The sequence below is a fragment of the Palaemon carinicauda genome, chromosome 18 (assembly GCF_036898095.1).
Source record: "Palaemon carinicauda isolate YSFRI2023 chromosome 18, ASM3689809v2, whole genome shotgun sequence".
Classification (NCBI taxonomy): domain Eukaryota; kingdom Metazoa; phylum Arthropoda; class Malacostraca; order Decapoda; family Palaemonidae; genus Palaemon; species Palaemon carinicauda.
The window spans coordinates 38,068,068-38,083,067 of record NC_090742.1 but is presented as its reverse complement, the minus strand read 5'-3'; the positions used below and the strand labels follow the sequence as shown (position 1 = coordinate 38,083,067).

General features: G+C 41.2%; 2 protein-coding genes across 2 annotated transcripts in view; one reads left to right on the top strand and one right to left on the bottom strand.

Annotated features, from left to right (window-relative positions):
* LOC137657050 (glutamate receptor ionotropic, kainate 2-like) overlaps positions 1-15,000 on the bottom strand; it is a 229,407-nt gene that overhangs the window by 200,071 nt on the left and 14,336 nt on the right. The window lies entirely within an intron of this gene.
* The window catches only part of LOC137657257 (serine-rich adhesin for platelets-like), an 86,181-nt gene that overhangs the window by 61,002 nt on the left and 10,179 nt on the right, over positions 1-15,000 (top strand). Inside the window, 6 exon segments of the mRNA XM_068391595.1 lie at positions 11,474-11,484; positions 12,416-12,903; positions 13,345-13,513; positions 13,516-14,009; positions 14,123-14,707; positions 14,824-15,000. The exon segment at positions 14,824-15,000 is cut by the window's right edge and continues 465 nt beyond it. Of these exon segments, the coding sequence (XP_068247696.1) occupies positions 11,474-11,484; positions 12,416-12,903; positions 13,345-13,513; positions 13,516-14,009; positions 14,123-14,707; positions 14,824-15,000 (1,924 nt within the window).

The window sequence follows — 15,000 nt, the reverse complement described above, 5'->3', positions numbered from 1 at the left end:
GTTTGATCTAGCATCCCTGTTGCTCTTTTTCTATTTCTTAGTGTATTCAAATTATTATTATTCCCATAGCTCTTTGAGTTGTAACTAGCTTATGTTCTAAGGCTTTCGTAAGAATCCAAGTTTTTGAGGCATAAGTTTATGTTGGTAGAACTGTGATGGCTCCAAAAACATTTAATGAAAATGAAGCTTCATATTTAATCTTATTTCTTGGAATAACTCTTACTTACTTGAAACCATTCAATCAATAAATTTCAAATCCTTAAGGCCCTTTTACTTTGTAAAACCTATTTAGTCTCTCAGGAGATTAATGTTAACGTGGGTAATGGATACACTTGACCGTTTTCTTACTTTACCTAGGATTTGGTTTAAATTGTTTAACACTGCCGAGTACAAAGAAATACACGAAACTGTGGTTTAAACTCCCGTGGAGATTTTGATAAGATGTCTTGAATCAGGCAGACGAACATACAGTATGCTTCTTCACGAAGAATGGGCCTATTCAATGATCTTAGGCCCTTCGCTGAGAGTATGGCCAAACCAAGGTCTATATATACCAGGTCAGCCAACGCGCAGCTTAAGCTGTGAATCACCCATACTGTGACGTCAAGCTTCCCCGTCTACACACGTGGGTAAACAAAACAAAGGACCGTTACCTTAGTTAGCTCCCTATAGAGGTAACGTAAACAATAGGAGACGCTGTGTCTATTATCATTTTATTCATTCATTCATTCCGTCACTAATAATGCCAAGTAACTGTGTATGTGGAAACACCTTAACACTGACCCTCTTGAAAATAGGATATCTTTCAAAAATCCTAAGGCAGAAAGAGAAGTTTTTGTTTTCTCAGATGTTCCATATTTAATTAAATTAGTTATAAATAATTTTATTGACTCCCATTTTCTCCTCAAGACTGGAGAGAGTATTTCAGATGATGGCATGCGGGAAATGCTTAAAAAACCAAAACAAAATATGGGCTTGCATATAAGATTAATGAAATGCATTTAACTGTAACAGGTCAACAAAGACAGCGCGTTAAATTAGCAGTTGTTACTGTCTAGGTCATGTGCCAACTCATTAAAATATTTAGGGGAAAGGGACTGTTGGAGTGTCAAAACTGGAATTAAACATCTGATTTTATTCTTTTAATAAATGATTAGTTCGACATAATGAATTCTTCCTCCATGTATGGAGAGTTTGGTAAAAGCAATGCTTTTGGAATTGATATAGAAAAACAAACAGGTACATTGCTCAACGTAATCGAGGTAATGAATACTATGAAAGTTAAAAATCCTAATACAAAAAGTATTTTCAAGTTTCAGAGAGGAATAATTTTATCATGTAAATCTACCATTGCTTTGTTTGATATGTTAAAAAGCTCCTATAGTATTGACTACCTACTCACACAAAGACTAAATCAAGATTGCCTTGAACATTTCTTTGGGTGTATAAGGCAAATGGATGGACACTATGATCATCCTTATGCTGTGAACATTAAATTTTGGCTTAAAAAAAAAAAAAATTAACTAGGAAAGGAAATTAAAGTATTAAGTGAAAAGTGTAATATCACCACTGCTGAAAAATCTCATGAATCAGCCAAAGACGATGAATCTATAGCGAAAGAAATGAACTTAGCGTTAGAAATATGCCTAACAACGCAGATATTCAGAAATTTAGATTTTGATTTAGAGAAAGATGCTTTAGACGAGGAAGAAGACCTTTTGAGAGCAAATAAAGAAATAAAGAAAGATATTGGGGGAGTAATTGATGTAGAAGCTCTTAAATACATTGGTTGATATATCGTAAAGAAATTTTGTGTAAAATATCCCGAGTTAGGAAATAAGACTGAAGAAGTGCTAAGGAATGATACTTGGATAGCATGTGTTAATCGGGGGGAATTACATGCACCTTCTAGTCAGTTTTTTTTCACATTTGTTAATAATGCGGGAGATTTTTAATGCTGTACACGGGGAAGCTCTCATGGAGGGAAAAAAATTATTTAAAAAATCTTTATTTAGAATTAAAACAGTCTGGTATAGAAGTTCCTGACGAAGTTATTGCTTTTTTTGTTAAGATATCGTTATATTTTCAAATGCGATATCTTAATAATTTGATAAAGTATAGAAAACCTCAAGGACAACCATGCAGGGAGGCCATAAGAAAAAAAAAATGAAATTTGTAACTTAATAAAATATTTTCCAAAGGTAAAATTTTGTTTTATTTACATTGACTGTGTGATAGATCTACGTTCTTAATGGGTCTCGCCAACACTAAGCCCCGTCAGATGACATAGGTGCGCAGAAGAGGCTTAAAATCGGTACGCTGTCTGGCTGACCTGGTATATCTGGACCGTGGGCCAAACCAGGTGTATTGAGGGCCTTCGCGATGTTTCCAGAGAGAGAGAGAGAGAGAGAGAGAGAGAGAGAGAGAGATCGACGTCCTTCGTTGTGTTAAGGGAAAAGTGTTTCCCTTTACTCGGCTGCTAATCGGTCCAGATGAACTTCATTCCGTACATGGTATAGTATGCGGCAAACAGACATGCAGCAGAGTCCGTAGTCCACACCATCAGAGGCCAGGTTAAAACGTGGGTCTAGGAAGACTTGTAGACTTTACAGTTAGCGCTAGAAGAGGACGGCTACCTGTTGTTGTGGCACTGAATCCAACAATTCCTGTTGGCATTGGCCTTTACCTTGGTCAGCTCATAGCTGACGGCTACCTGTTCGCCATTGGTTTATAAAAGCTAATCTTGGCGTGCCAAGCTTGTCCTCAATCATGTGACAGTTCCTTTGTTTCTCGGCCTTCTCGTTTGCGTCCTTGTAAATCATTTATGAGCTATTCATAGGTTCTAGAACAATAACGGGGATGTTTTGACTATTAATTCATAACATGGCGAAATTCTAACAACAATAGTGCCTAATGCTGGGTTCTCACATTCACGATTTTGCTCCCGATTGCTCCCGAAGACAGGAAAATTGGTTTTTGGGCAACCTATAACGATTATCGAAGGTGTAATGGCCGAATATCGAAGATGTTTTTTTGTCACGTCGGCGAGGTTGGTACGAATATCGGGAAGCGGGGCGATCCTCGTGGTGCGGGGCCACGTGGCCCGAACAGGGCCGACCATTTAGCGCCGTGCTAAATGGTTGGGGCAACTGCCATTTGTCGAAATTTTTATCGAACTTCGGCGTGCATTTTCTGATCATCGTAACGTGTCTTCGATCATCCAAACGTGTCTTCGATTATCCAAACGTGTCTTCAATCATCGAAGAGTGTTTAGATCATCATAATCTAGAATACGATGATCAAAATGTGCGCATGAACTTCGGTGAATAGAAATAACCTCGGTTGCAACCTTCCAATGATTGTTGAATAGGTGCCGAAAATCGAATCGCTTCTTACGACGATGGTGCAACTTCCCGAACATCGTTAAAGGGGGCGTAGCCTGATTTCCCTAGCACACAACCGATCATGGTAAACCTTTACAATCATCGAAACATAATCGTAATACTGATTCGACAGTCGTAATACAGTCGTAGCGTGGTCCCCGATGATTCCAGATTTTCGGCCTGTGACTTCGATCTGGGCCCTCCAATCGCATATAATCGTGGAAAATAAGCAATTTTTTTTACCATGGAACAAAGAATCAGCATCAAGAGCAAAATATCAGCTACGGGAGCAAAAAATCAGCATCGGGAGCCATAATCGGGAATTTGTGAAGCAAGCACAGTGCTCGTTCACTTAAGTGTCTCTCTCTGATTCAATCTATTCCTTCACAATTACATCTAATTTCATTTGTCTCTCTATTTCTTATTAACGAACAAAACTCATGAATAGATGTATTACATACATGTATTAACTCAACTACATATGAAATCCACTCAAATAAAAGATATTTGTCTGAAAGGACAATCTGTTTAAATACTTTCATTTTTAGAGAAAGTGGCATTATACCTTTCATAATCTGAATTTGTTTACCAAATACTCTCCATCCCAGATTTATCCTTCTTTTAATTTCGGTATCGTGTTCTGGGGAGACACTTATGTCTGTCCTAAAAACGTATATTCACTAATAATCTCTAAAGGCTCGTCCATAGTCCTTATTTGTTGTCTCTGTTTTTTCTTACTGAACATTATATTCATTTTCAGTTCTATATTTCTGTTTTCTCTATTCAAATCTTCGATTATCTTTTGGAATTCCTCCCATGAGTCAATAAAAACAACTATGTCATCTGCAAATCCAAAGTTGTTAAGGTATTCCCCATTAATAGTAATTCCTATATTTTCCCAGTCTAAATTTTGAAATTCTTTTACACATGCTATGGATAATTTAGGAGATTTGGTCTCCTGTCTAACCGCAATCGGATTTTTTTTTTCACTATCTTTATGTATTTTTAGGAATGTCATACTTCCTGTATAGATATTTGCAAGTGCTTCATCTATTCCTTGTCTTTGAAGGGTTTTCATTACTGCTGAAAATTTGACAGAATAAAAACCTTTCTCATAATCTATAAATGCCATAAAAAGTGGTTTGTCTTAATCTGTTGATTTTTCAATAGATGGTTAATTACACTGATATGGTCAATTGTTGAATAACGCCCTTTAAAGCCTGCCTGTTCTCTTGGTTGATTAAAGTCTAGCTGTATTTCTATTCGGCCTAATATGATCTTTGTAAATATTTCATATATTGCGGAGAGTAAACTTACTGGGTTATAATTTTTTCAGGTCATTTGTCTCCCATTTAGTAAAATTAGTAAAATGATGAAGATTTTCCAAGCTGTAGGTATGGAGCATTCATGCAGACATTTTGTGTAAAGTTCAGCGAATTTTACTACTTTGAAATCTCCTCCATCCGTTATTAAACCAATTGTTGGGCCATGCGGATGGCTTTTTCTTTTAAGGTGTGGTATTTCTCAAGCATACGAAAAGTAGACAATTTGGTACATGTCCATAATCAGACCAAAGTGTGTTGCTAAGTATGTTTCTTCTAATTAAATTTAGCTATCTGTACCAACCGTGTGTCACACGATCGTACATAAATTATTTTGTATATATTATGCTTGTATCTGCGCTCTTCCCTCGCACTAAAAAGAACCAGAATAAACATGTCTGCGTGTTTCCTCTCTAACATTGTCTGTCTCTCGAACATGTAATTTCCTGTTGCCTTGAGGTTTTGTATATAAAGGAGAGTGTTTCTTTAATAAAGTTACTCAGTTGATTGCATCCAGCCTTTGAGTCATAACCTTTCTCTCGGCCATCACATTGGTGACCCCGGAAGTCAACTCGCTCCCACCGCCTTCCACCCCCACCCCCCTCGCCCCTCCATCGTTGGTACTATGGCGGACTCTACGGAAGTTATTGCTGCGACTCCCCCATTGAAACTTTCGTTATTCGCCAGTGGAGAAGCGTTTGCTTGGTTTCAGTGCGCAGAAGTCCAGTTTCGCATCAACGGCGTGACTCGCTCAACCACCAAAGCAGATTATGTTTTCGCGGCGATACCCGAGGACACCTTCCCGGAAATATCCGACTGGCTTTGTGAACAAGGAGACACCCCAATAGCGTATGACGCCCTCAAAACATAACTTCTGCAGCAGTACTCGCCGTCGCCAGCCGCCCGTGTAGCAAAGCTTTTTTAGCTCTCGCAACAACCGTTGGGGGACCAAAGGGCTTCGCTTGCCCTCAGGGAAATGACCAGTATCGCTCGCCTTCAACCTGCCGCAGACGGCTCTCCTCGTGAGGTGAACCTACTTCGTGCCCTTTGGATACGCCGTTTACCCGGACCTATACGTGCTGCCATACCCGATGTCGATAGTTTACCCATAAAGGACTTGATGACCAAAGCCGACGCCCTTATGGACCAGCCACTTCAAGACCTCCATCAACGCCTCTACCCCTGACGAAGCGGATGCCTATTCAACGTCAACCGAAGCTTACATGAATGCCGTAGGACATACACGCCTACCCCGTGACGTGCCGAAGCGGCGACAAAGCCGCCCACCACCCACCAATCGCTCACGCCCCAACAAACGACTTCTACAGCCACTTACTACCTCCCATCCGCCGCAGTTTTGCTACTACCACTTCAGATTCGGGGCGACCGCGAAGAAATGTGCCGACGATTGTCAGTCACCAAAAAACGTGTAAGTAGGCCATCTCTCGTGGCAGTGGCCTCCCGTGTTTCTAACCTTTTCTTTTAACATGATACAGGAACGGGCGTGCGATTTTTGGTAGACACGGGTGCTTGTCGTTCTCTTTTGCCAAGGAAACTCTTCAAGACACGATGTAGTCTGTCTACATCTGCCGACGTTCGCTTGGTAGCTGTCAACGGATCTGCGATACCCACCTACGGTTACGAGAACCTCACATTATCGTTCGGAAACGGTAAATTCAATTGGAAGTTTCTCGTTACTGACGTCACAATGCCAATCCTCGGTGCGGATTTCCTCTCTCATTTCCACCTTTTGGTCGATGTCGCCCACCGCCGATTGGTCAACGCAGACTCGTACTTGTCGACACCTCTTCAATCCGCCCCCTCTAACCTCACTCTCCACATCAGCGCACCCACGGATGACTACGCACACCTCCTCACGTCGTACCCGGAAGTTTTCCGTCCAGAACTTCGCAAAACGCCCAAGGTTCCTGCCAAGCACGGTATTTATCACCATATCAAGACGACGGGACCCCCAGTCTTCGCAAAATTCAGACGTCTGGCACCGGAACGATTGGCAGCCGCCAAACAGACGTTCGCCGAAATGGAGGAAATGGGCCTTTGCCAAAAGGCCTCCCGCCCATGGTCGTCACCCTTACACATCGTTCTGAAGAAAGACGGCTCCCTCCGTCCGTGCGGGGATTACAGGCGCCTGAACATGTAAACAGAACCGGATCACTACCCCCTCCCAAACATTGCCGATGTGACCTCCTACCTACACAAAACAAAGGTTTTCTTTACGCTCGATCTTCTGAAGGGGCATTATCAGGTGCCTATGAACCCAGAAGACATCCCCAAGACTGCCATCACCACTCCGTTTGGTACATACACCTTCAATTACTCCTGTTTTGGCCTTCGTAATGCTGGGGCCACGTTTCAACGTCTCATGGATGGCATCTTAGGGGACCTCCCTTTCTGTGTATGTTATGTGGACGACATACTTGTGTTCTCCTCCTCAAAAGAGGAACACCTCCGTCACCTGCGCATCGTGCTCGACCGCCTGCAACAAAACGGCCTTGTAGTTCGGTACGACAAGTGTACCTTTGGCGCCATCGAAGTGTCGTTCTTAGGGCACCGCATCACTCCTGAAGGAGTCCATCCCCTTCCTGAGAAGGTAGCAGCCGTTCAGAACTTTCCCGCGCCCTCGACCGTCAAAGCTCTGCAGGAGTTCTTGGGCATGATCAACTATTATCACCGTTTTCTGCCAGCCATAGCCGCCACTCTTGCTCCCCTCTACGCCTCCCTCAAGGGCAAGCCAAAGGACCTGAAGTGGGGTCCCCTTCAAGAAGCAGCCTTCTGCAATACAAAGAAGGCCCTATCAACCACTGCAGCTCTCACTTTTCCTATCCCACATGCCCCTCTCCTTCTCTCCACCGATGCCAGCGACGTAGCTATTGGTGCAGTACTCGAGCAGGTGGTCAACGGCTCGCCCCGCCCATTGGCCTTCTCCAGCAGAAAACTGTCCAAGGCAGAATCGGGCTATTCTACCTTCGATCGAGAATTGCTGGCGGTGCACTTGGCTGTCCGTCACTTTCGTCATTTCTTAGAAGGTACGCCCTTCGTCATTCGCACAGACCACATGCCTCTGGTGCATGCCTTTACTCAACAGTCTGATGCCTGGTCCGCCCGGCAACGCCAACATCTCTCCACCGTGGCTGAATACAATTGCACCCTTCAATACGTCCCTGGGAAAATGAATCCCGTTGCCTATGCCCTGTCAAGAAACACGTTGGCTGCCATTCAACTGGGATTGGATTACAACGCCCTGGCTGAAGCCCAACGACAGGATCCAAAATATCAAGCGTGTAGGACATCCTGCACGTCCCTCCGTTGGGAAGACTTCCCCCTTGACGACTCCAACACCACCCTCCTCTGTGACGTCAGTACTGGCAGACCACGACCTTGGATTCCTGCTCCCATGCGCCGACAGGTGTTTGATTTCATTCACGGCCTTTCACATCCCTCGTGCCGTTCTACTGCACAGCTGCTGAAGGCAAAGTTCATTTGGCACGGCATTTCTAAGGATGCTAAGGATTGGGTCCGCGCCTGTACTTCTTGCCAAACTTCCAAAGTACATCGACACACGGATTCAGGAGTGGGCACCTTTCCTCAACCTCAGGGTCGTTTCGCACACATTCACGTCGACGTTGTAGATCCCCTACCCACATCACAAGGACATCGTTACCTGTTTACCGTCATCGACCGCTCCACCCGTTGGCCTGAAGCCATTCCCATGGAAATTGCAACGTCTGCCTCATGTACATCTGCCTTACTCTCTGGATGGATTGCAAGATTTGGTATCCCTGAGCATATTACTTCTGACAGGGGAACCACTTTCACCTCTCAATTGTGGACATCATTAGCAAATCTCCTGGGCATCACCCTACATCAGACAACAGCCTACAACCCCGCTGCCAATGGAATGGATGAACGTTTTCATCGCACCCTCAAAGCAGCTTTGATGTCCAGCTGCAAGGATTCCAACTAGTTTACTCACCTTCCCTGGGTCCTCCTGGGACTAAGGACCACTCCTAAAGATGCCCTCGATGTCTCGGCAGCTGAAATGGTGTATGGCGACCCTTTGGTCGTCCCTGCCGAATTTTTTCCTTCTACAACCTCCTCCGATGATCTCCAGCGCATATGTCACGTCGTGGGAAAATTTACTCCATGTCGCCAGACTTACAAGCCCCAGCGAAGCATCATATACCAACAGACTTGCACTCTGCAACGCACGTCTTCCTGAGCAACGACACTACCAAGCCACCGCTAACGCCCCCTAACACGGGCCCTTTCCTTGTGATCCGACGCAGTCCGAAAGCATTCCTACTAAACATTCGTGGCAAAGAAGACTGGGTCTCCATTGATCGTCTAAAACCTGCTTATCTACTGCCAGATGACCCGCCTGCAGTTCGCCTCTCTTGATCAGGGCGCCCTATTTAACATGTACAGTATGTCATTTTTAGGGGGGGAGCCATGTACCAACCGTGTGTCACACGATCGTACATAAATTATTTTGTATATATTATGCTTGTATCTGCGCTCTTCCCTCGCACTAAAAAGAACCAGAATAAGCATGTCTGCGTGTTTCCTCTCTAACATTGTCTGTCTCTCGAACATGTAATTTCCTGTTGCCTTGAGGTTTTGTATATAAAGGAGTGTGTTCTTTAATAAAGTTATTCAGTTGATTGCATCCTGCCTTTGAGTCATAACCTTTCTCTCGGCCGTCACATATCTAAAACTAATGAGAGGTTTTTATATCTATTTTATATAACAGGAATATTTGTATTATATTTCAGGACGTGAACATGGCAATCCGTTGAGATACTACCGCTAGATAGTTATGGGGTCCTTTCACTGGCCAGATCCTTTTCTCTGATTACGGCTCATTTTCCTGTTTACCTACACATACACCGAATAGTCTGACCTATTATTTACATATTCTTCTCAGTCCTCATACACCTGACAACAGTGAGATTACCAAAAAATTCTTCTTCACACAAGAGGTTAACTACTGCGCTGTATTTGTTCAGTGGCTACTTTCCTCTTGGTTAGGGTAGAAGAGACTCTTTAGCTATGGTAAGCTGCTCCTCTGGGAGGACACTCCTAAGTAAATTTCTCTTCATATTGTTTTGTTAAAGTTTTTATAGTTTATATAGGAAATGTTTGTTTTAATCCTGTTACTGTTCTTAAAATATTTTATTTTTCCTTGTATTCTTTCCTCACTGGGCTATTTTCCCATGTTGGAGCCCCTTGGGTTATAGCATCCTGCTTTTCCAACTAGGCTTGTAGCTTAGCATGTAATAATAATAATAATAATAATAATAATAATAATAATGGTTTCTTTATTTACACATGCGCTGCATACCAGCCAAGTTTGGAATAATAGCAAATGGAGAGAATTTAAGATAAAAATTATCAGATTTATTCATCTAAACAACATACGAACATATGTAGGCTCTTATTCCATGTACAGTTTTTAGTCAATATTTATTTAATTCATATAATAAATAACTATTCTTAAATTGTATGAAAACGTATTCTTCAAACTAATATAATCTAACTAATATTGGTCACATATGAATATGATGGAGTCGTGACGTAAAAGGTAACATATACAGTAGAGTGGTGCCATAGGCATAATTGCATGAATGTCCCCTAGAATGCCCGGTATGGTACGACCAGGACCCGACAGTAGTCGTACTTCGCTCCCTATTCACGAGCACTAATCAACCATCCGTTGGTGTCCATATGAAGGCCCAAATTCCATATTGTGACTCAAATTCCATAAATAATACAAGAAATGAATGCCCTGGCAGACCGACGGGCAAGGTACACCATCACCTTGGCCAGTGAGCGAACCAGTTTTGGCAAGAAGCCTACACCCTGATGACGTCACTGTTGTGACGTCGCGTGAAACAACCACTCGAACCCAAACATTTCATTAATGCTTAAGATATTATTGAACTCTGGAGTCTAGAAGGTCCAAGGATAATGATGAGAGAGAGAGAGAGAGAGAGAGAGAGAGAGAGAGAGAGAGAGAGAGAGAGAGAGAGAGAGAGATCGCTGCTTCCATTATGTAGTCATATTTATTTAGAATCGAATCTTCTATGGCTGATGGGAGGCTGCTCAACATACCGAATGTCGATTTCATTATCTATATATCATGAAATCATGCGATAAAAACATGCATGAAGTAAATAACGCAAGTGATCCTAATCCTAGGTAGCTTCCTCATTTTTAGGCTTTACATTCGTCCACGCAAACAATTTGCATAGCCTACACTTCGTTTTCTTCCCCCATTAGGTTTTTCTGATGAATGTAACTTGATGGCTGATTCACGCTAATTTCTGTTCGCTGCATTGCTTATCAACCAAAATCAAATTATAGTTATCATACCTAAATACAAACGTAATTTGATCTGTATGTTAGAATTGAGAACATACATATCAAACCTTATCCATAACAAATAAATGATGCATAAACAAAACGAACTGGTGTCAACACAACCATTTATGTCAACATCTCGGCAGAAAAGAAATAAAAAAGGAACTAGTTTTATCAAACTCGGAATATCTTACCTTTTAAGCATAAGGACTTTTGAGCAAGAGGAATTTACATTTATTCTTTGGACCCGGACTCTCTCTCTCTCTCTCTCTCTCTCTCTCTCTCTCTCTCTCTCTCTCTCTCTCAGAAACATGAACAAATCAAAAAACGATTTTCAAGACAAACAAAGAGGTTCAAATCATCTGTCTTTCTTCTTTATATCTTCAGTTTAGACCAAGGTAATATATATATATATATATATATATATATATATATATATATATATATATATATATATATATTCAGGAAAAACAGATCGAGTTGGATTATAAGAGGTACGAATGATAATGACACCAAGAGCAGAAAAGGCATTAACTGGTTTATACATATATATATGAACCAGTCACACACGAACACACACACACACACATATACAGTATATATATATATATATATATATATATATATATATATATATATATATATATATATATATATATATATATGATTAGGTGTGTGTGCGTTAATAACAACAGATTATAATGATCCTCCTATAATATTAATGATCTTCTCAATATATACTCCATTATGCATAATCCGGTATCAGGTGTCATTACTCATTTGACAACAAAAGAAAACATTCGACATTTAACTACATATATAAAAAAGATGAGTTCGTCCAGGTAGCCACTTTACTTCCTTAAAAGGAGAACTGTAGTCAGAAGCTCTTTTTTACTTATACTGATGCGAAATTGAATAGCTACAATTACATACAAACAAATATTTGTTGCAATATTTATAGTTCTTCGTCTCAAATTCAAATATCGAACATTTAGAGAACCAAAGAAAAAATTCCTTTGAGGAAAAAAACTCGAAAGATCTAGAACGATCTCCCTTCCTCTCAGACATTCCAAAATAGAGAACGAATGAAGGTTACGTCATAGTGACATCACCGGTGACGCCCTTGCCGTAGGAGGTAAGTAGTGCCGCGTGGGTGCCAAGGGCTGCTGTATATAAGCCGGCCAGAGTGCATCACCCGGCAGAACAGTTTAGACTGACTTCTTAGCAACGAAAGACAATAACTCTTGATTCTTCCATTGAAGTGAATCTGTGATAATTACATAACTCTACAGACTTATATTACTTCTCTTACATTCGATATTATTTTAGCAAAACGAGTTTTTAAATTACATTTATCAAGTGAAAATAAAGAAAAGATGGCTCCAACACAACACCAGAGCAACCCAGCTTCTCGTCTCAGCAGCTGTGCTGCCGATTCTGTGCAGACGACTTCATCCTTCGACGTGAAAAGCAGCGTGAAAAATTCGTCCTCCAAAGTGAGTAAAAACAGCAGCAGCAGCAGCTTTTCCTCAGAAAGCAGCAATAGAACGTCCTTAGAGGGAAGGACTTACACAATGGAGTGGCCGGGTCTGGAGGATTGCCTCATTCCCATTGCCACCAGAGGCCTCTTCTACAACGACTCCTTCTTCGCAGATGCCCGTAGGAACTTTGACCAATCCGTGAAGGAGGTCGTGAGTCAATGGGGTCAGAGGTCAGCCGAAGAAAATGACCTCGATTCCTACAGGAAGATTCGAGAAGTAAATCCCAAAGAGAGCAATCAAGCCATTTCTGTATCCCAAGATGACTCTCATCATAAGGTAGGTCTCTCTCTCTCTCTCTCTCTCTCTCTCTCTCTCTCTCTCTCTCTCTCTCTCTCTCTCTCTCAAATGAGTTCGATGACAATTAATTCTGTTGGATTTAAGTGAAGGCATAAAATAAACTTCAACTTTGAATCTTTATAAACACTTATATTTACATTCCTTTGTAGATCATTTTTTTTTTCAATACTTGTTCATAGATAATTGTCTTCTATAAGCATCACTTGTCTTCTTCTGTAAATTCCACAACATTTTTTCAAATAATGGTACATTCGATAAAAAGCAAAAGTTCTGATACTAATATTCAGTATTTGTATTTCTCCATTCAAGAATCATAAAAACTGTGACTGAAAAATTACTTTAATTCGTTTATCAAAGGTAGTTTAACTATAAGTGGAAGGTTGTTCTCCTGCCACACTCAATTTTACTATAATTCTTCAGAGGAGAGTCATTGACCCAAATGGTATTGAAGGAATCAATTCCTTATCTCCTCAGGTTGTGTTGGACGTCAGAGACTTCATGAATGGAGATGTAAAGGTCAAAGTCCTGGACGAGAACGAACTAGTGGTTGAAGGATGCGTTGAGAAGGAGGAAGCAAACTCAATCTCTAAAAGAGCTTCTGTCGTCGCTTCACATTCCCTGGTCTAGTCAAGGCTGATGCCGTGTCCTCAGCTATGTCCTCTGACGGTGTCCTAACAGTCAGTGTCCCAAAGAAAAACCAGAGAGACATTTCCCAAAAGAAGGTCAACTTCCAACTCCAGAACATAAATGAGGAAGCCACAAGCTCTAGCTTGACTGGCACAGCTGAAGAGAAGTTTCTCAAGTCAGACAGAAACAAAGATGCAACTCCAGAGAGTTTCTCACAGGACGACAAATCTGATATTCTGTTGTCCATCTCAGAGAAAGGATCATTCTTCCACGACTCCTTTTTCGACACTGCTCGAAGGGACTTTGAAAAATCTGTCGAGGAGGTTCTGAAAAAGTTTGGGAGAACGTCTGCAATTGACACAAGAGACAACATGACTGCCTACAGGACCCTCCGGAAGGAGAATCTACAGCAAGAAAATCAGGCCGTTTCTCTTACAGAAGATGACACTTTCCATAAGGTTCGTTCAGATTTTTATTTTGAGGTGGAAATAGTATTGATATATCTCAAGCAACTAAATATTCAAATCTTTACGCACTTCCTTTCATAATATATATCTTTCTTATTTTCTAGGTTGTTCTAGACGTAAAAGACTTCACAAGTGGTGACGTTAGTGTGAAGGTTATTGATGAGAAGGTGCTAAAGGTTGAAGGTAAAGTGGAAGAGAAAATCGAAGGGAAATCTTCGCAGAGGAGCTTTCAGCGATTATTCACTTTTCCAGGTCCAGTCAAGACTGAGGCCATTACTTCAGCAATGTCATCAGATGGAATTCTTACTATCAAGGTCCCAAAAGAAAAGGATCAAAGAGAAATGCGCTCAGCTGACTCATCTAGTTCTATTTCTTCCAATTCACATACAAATTCTCAGGATTTCACATTGACTAATAAAAAGACAGAAGAATCTATTTCCAACAAAACACTGAAGGATTATGCTGACTCATCATTTCTGCCAGTGTTTGAAAAAGGCCTCTTCTTTCATGACGACCACTTTGCATCACTTCGTCAATACTTTGAAAGAGCAGTACAAGAAGTAATGGAAAAACAGGGAGAAACATTGTCCAGGGCACACGATATGACCTCTTACAGAAGCTTGAGAGAGAAAGATATGAGAGAAGAGAATCAAGCAGTTTCTGTATCTGAAGATCACGAATGCCACAAGGTTAGTAGCTTGTAACTCTTCTGTTTATTTACTTCAAGTAACTGAAATTTTTTTTTATCTTTTCAAATATATTCATAAAACCAAACGATATATTATAATCACACTTTTCTTTGCAGGTGGTGTTGGATGTCCATGATTTTAAAACAGAGGACTTGAAGATTAAAGTCATTGATGAAAATGAGTTGGTTGTCGAAGGAAACGTAGAGAAGAAAGATGGAGGCTCTGTTTCTACCAAAAGTTTCCGCAGGAATTTCGTCTTTCCAGGACTGGTAAACTCTGAAGCTGTTTCATCT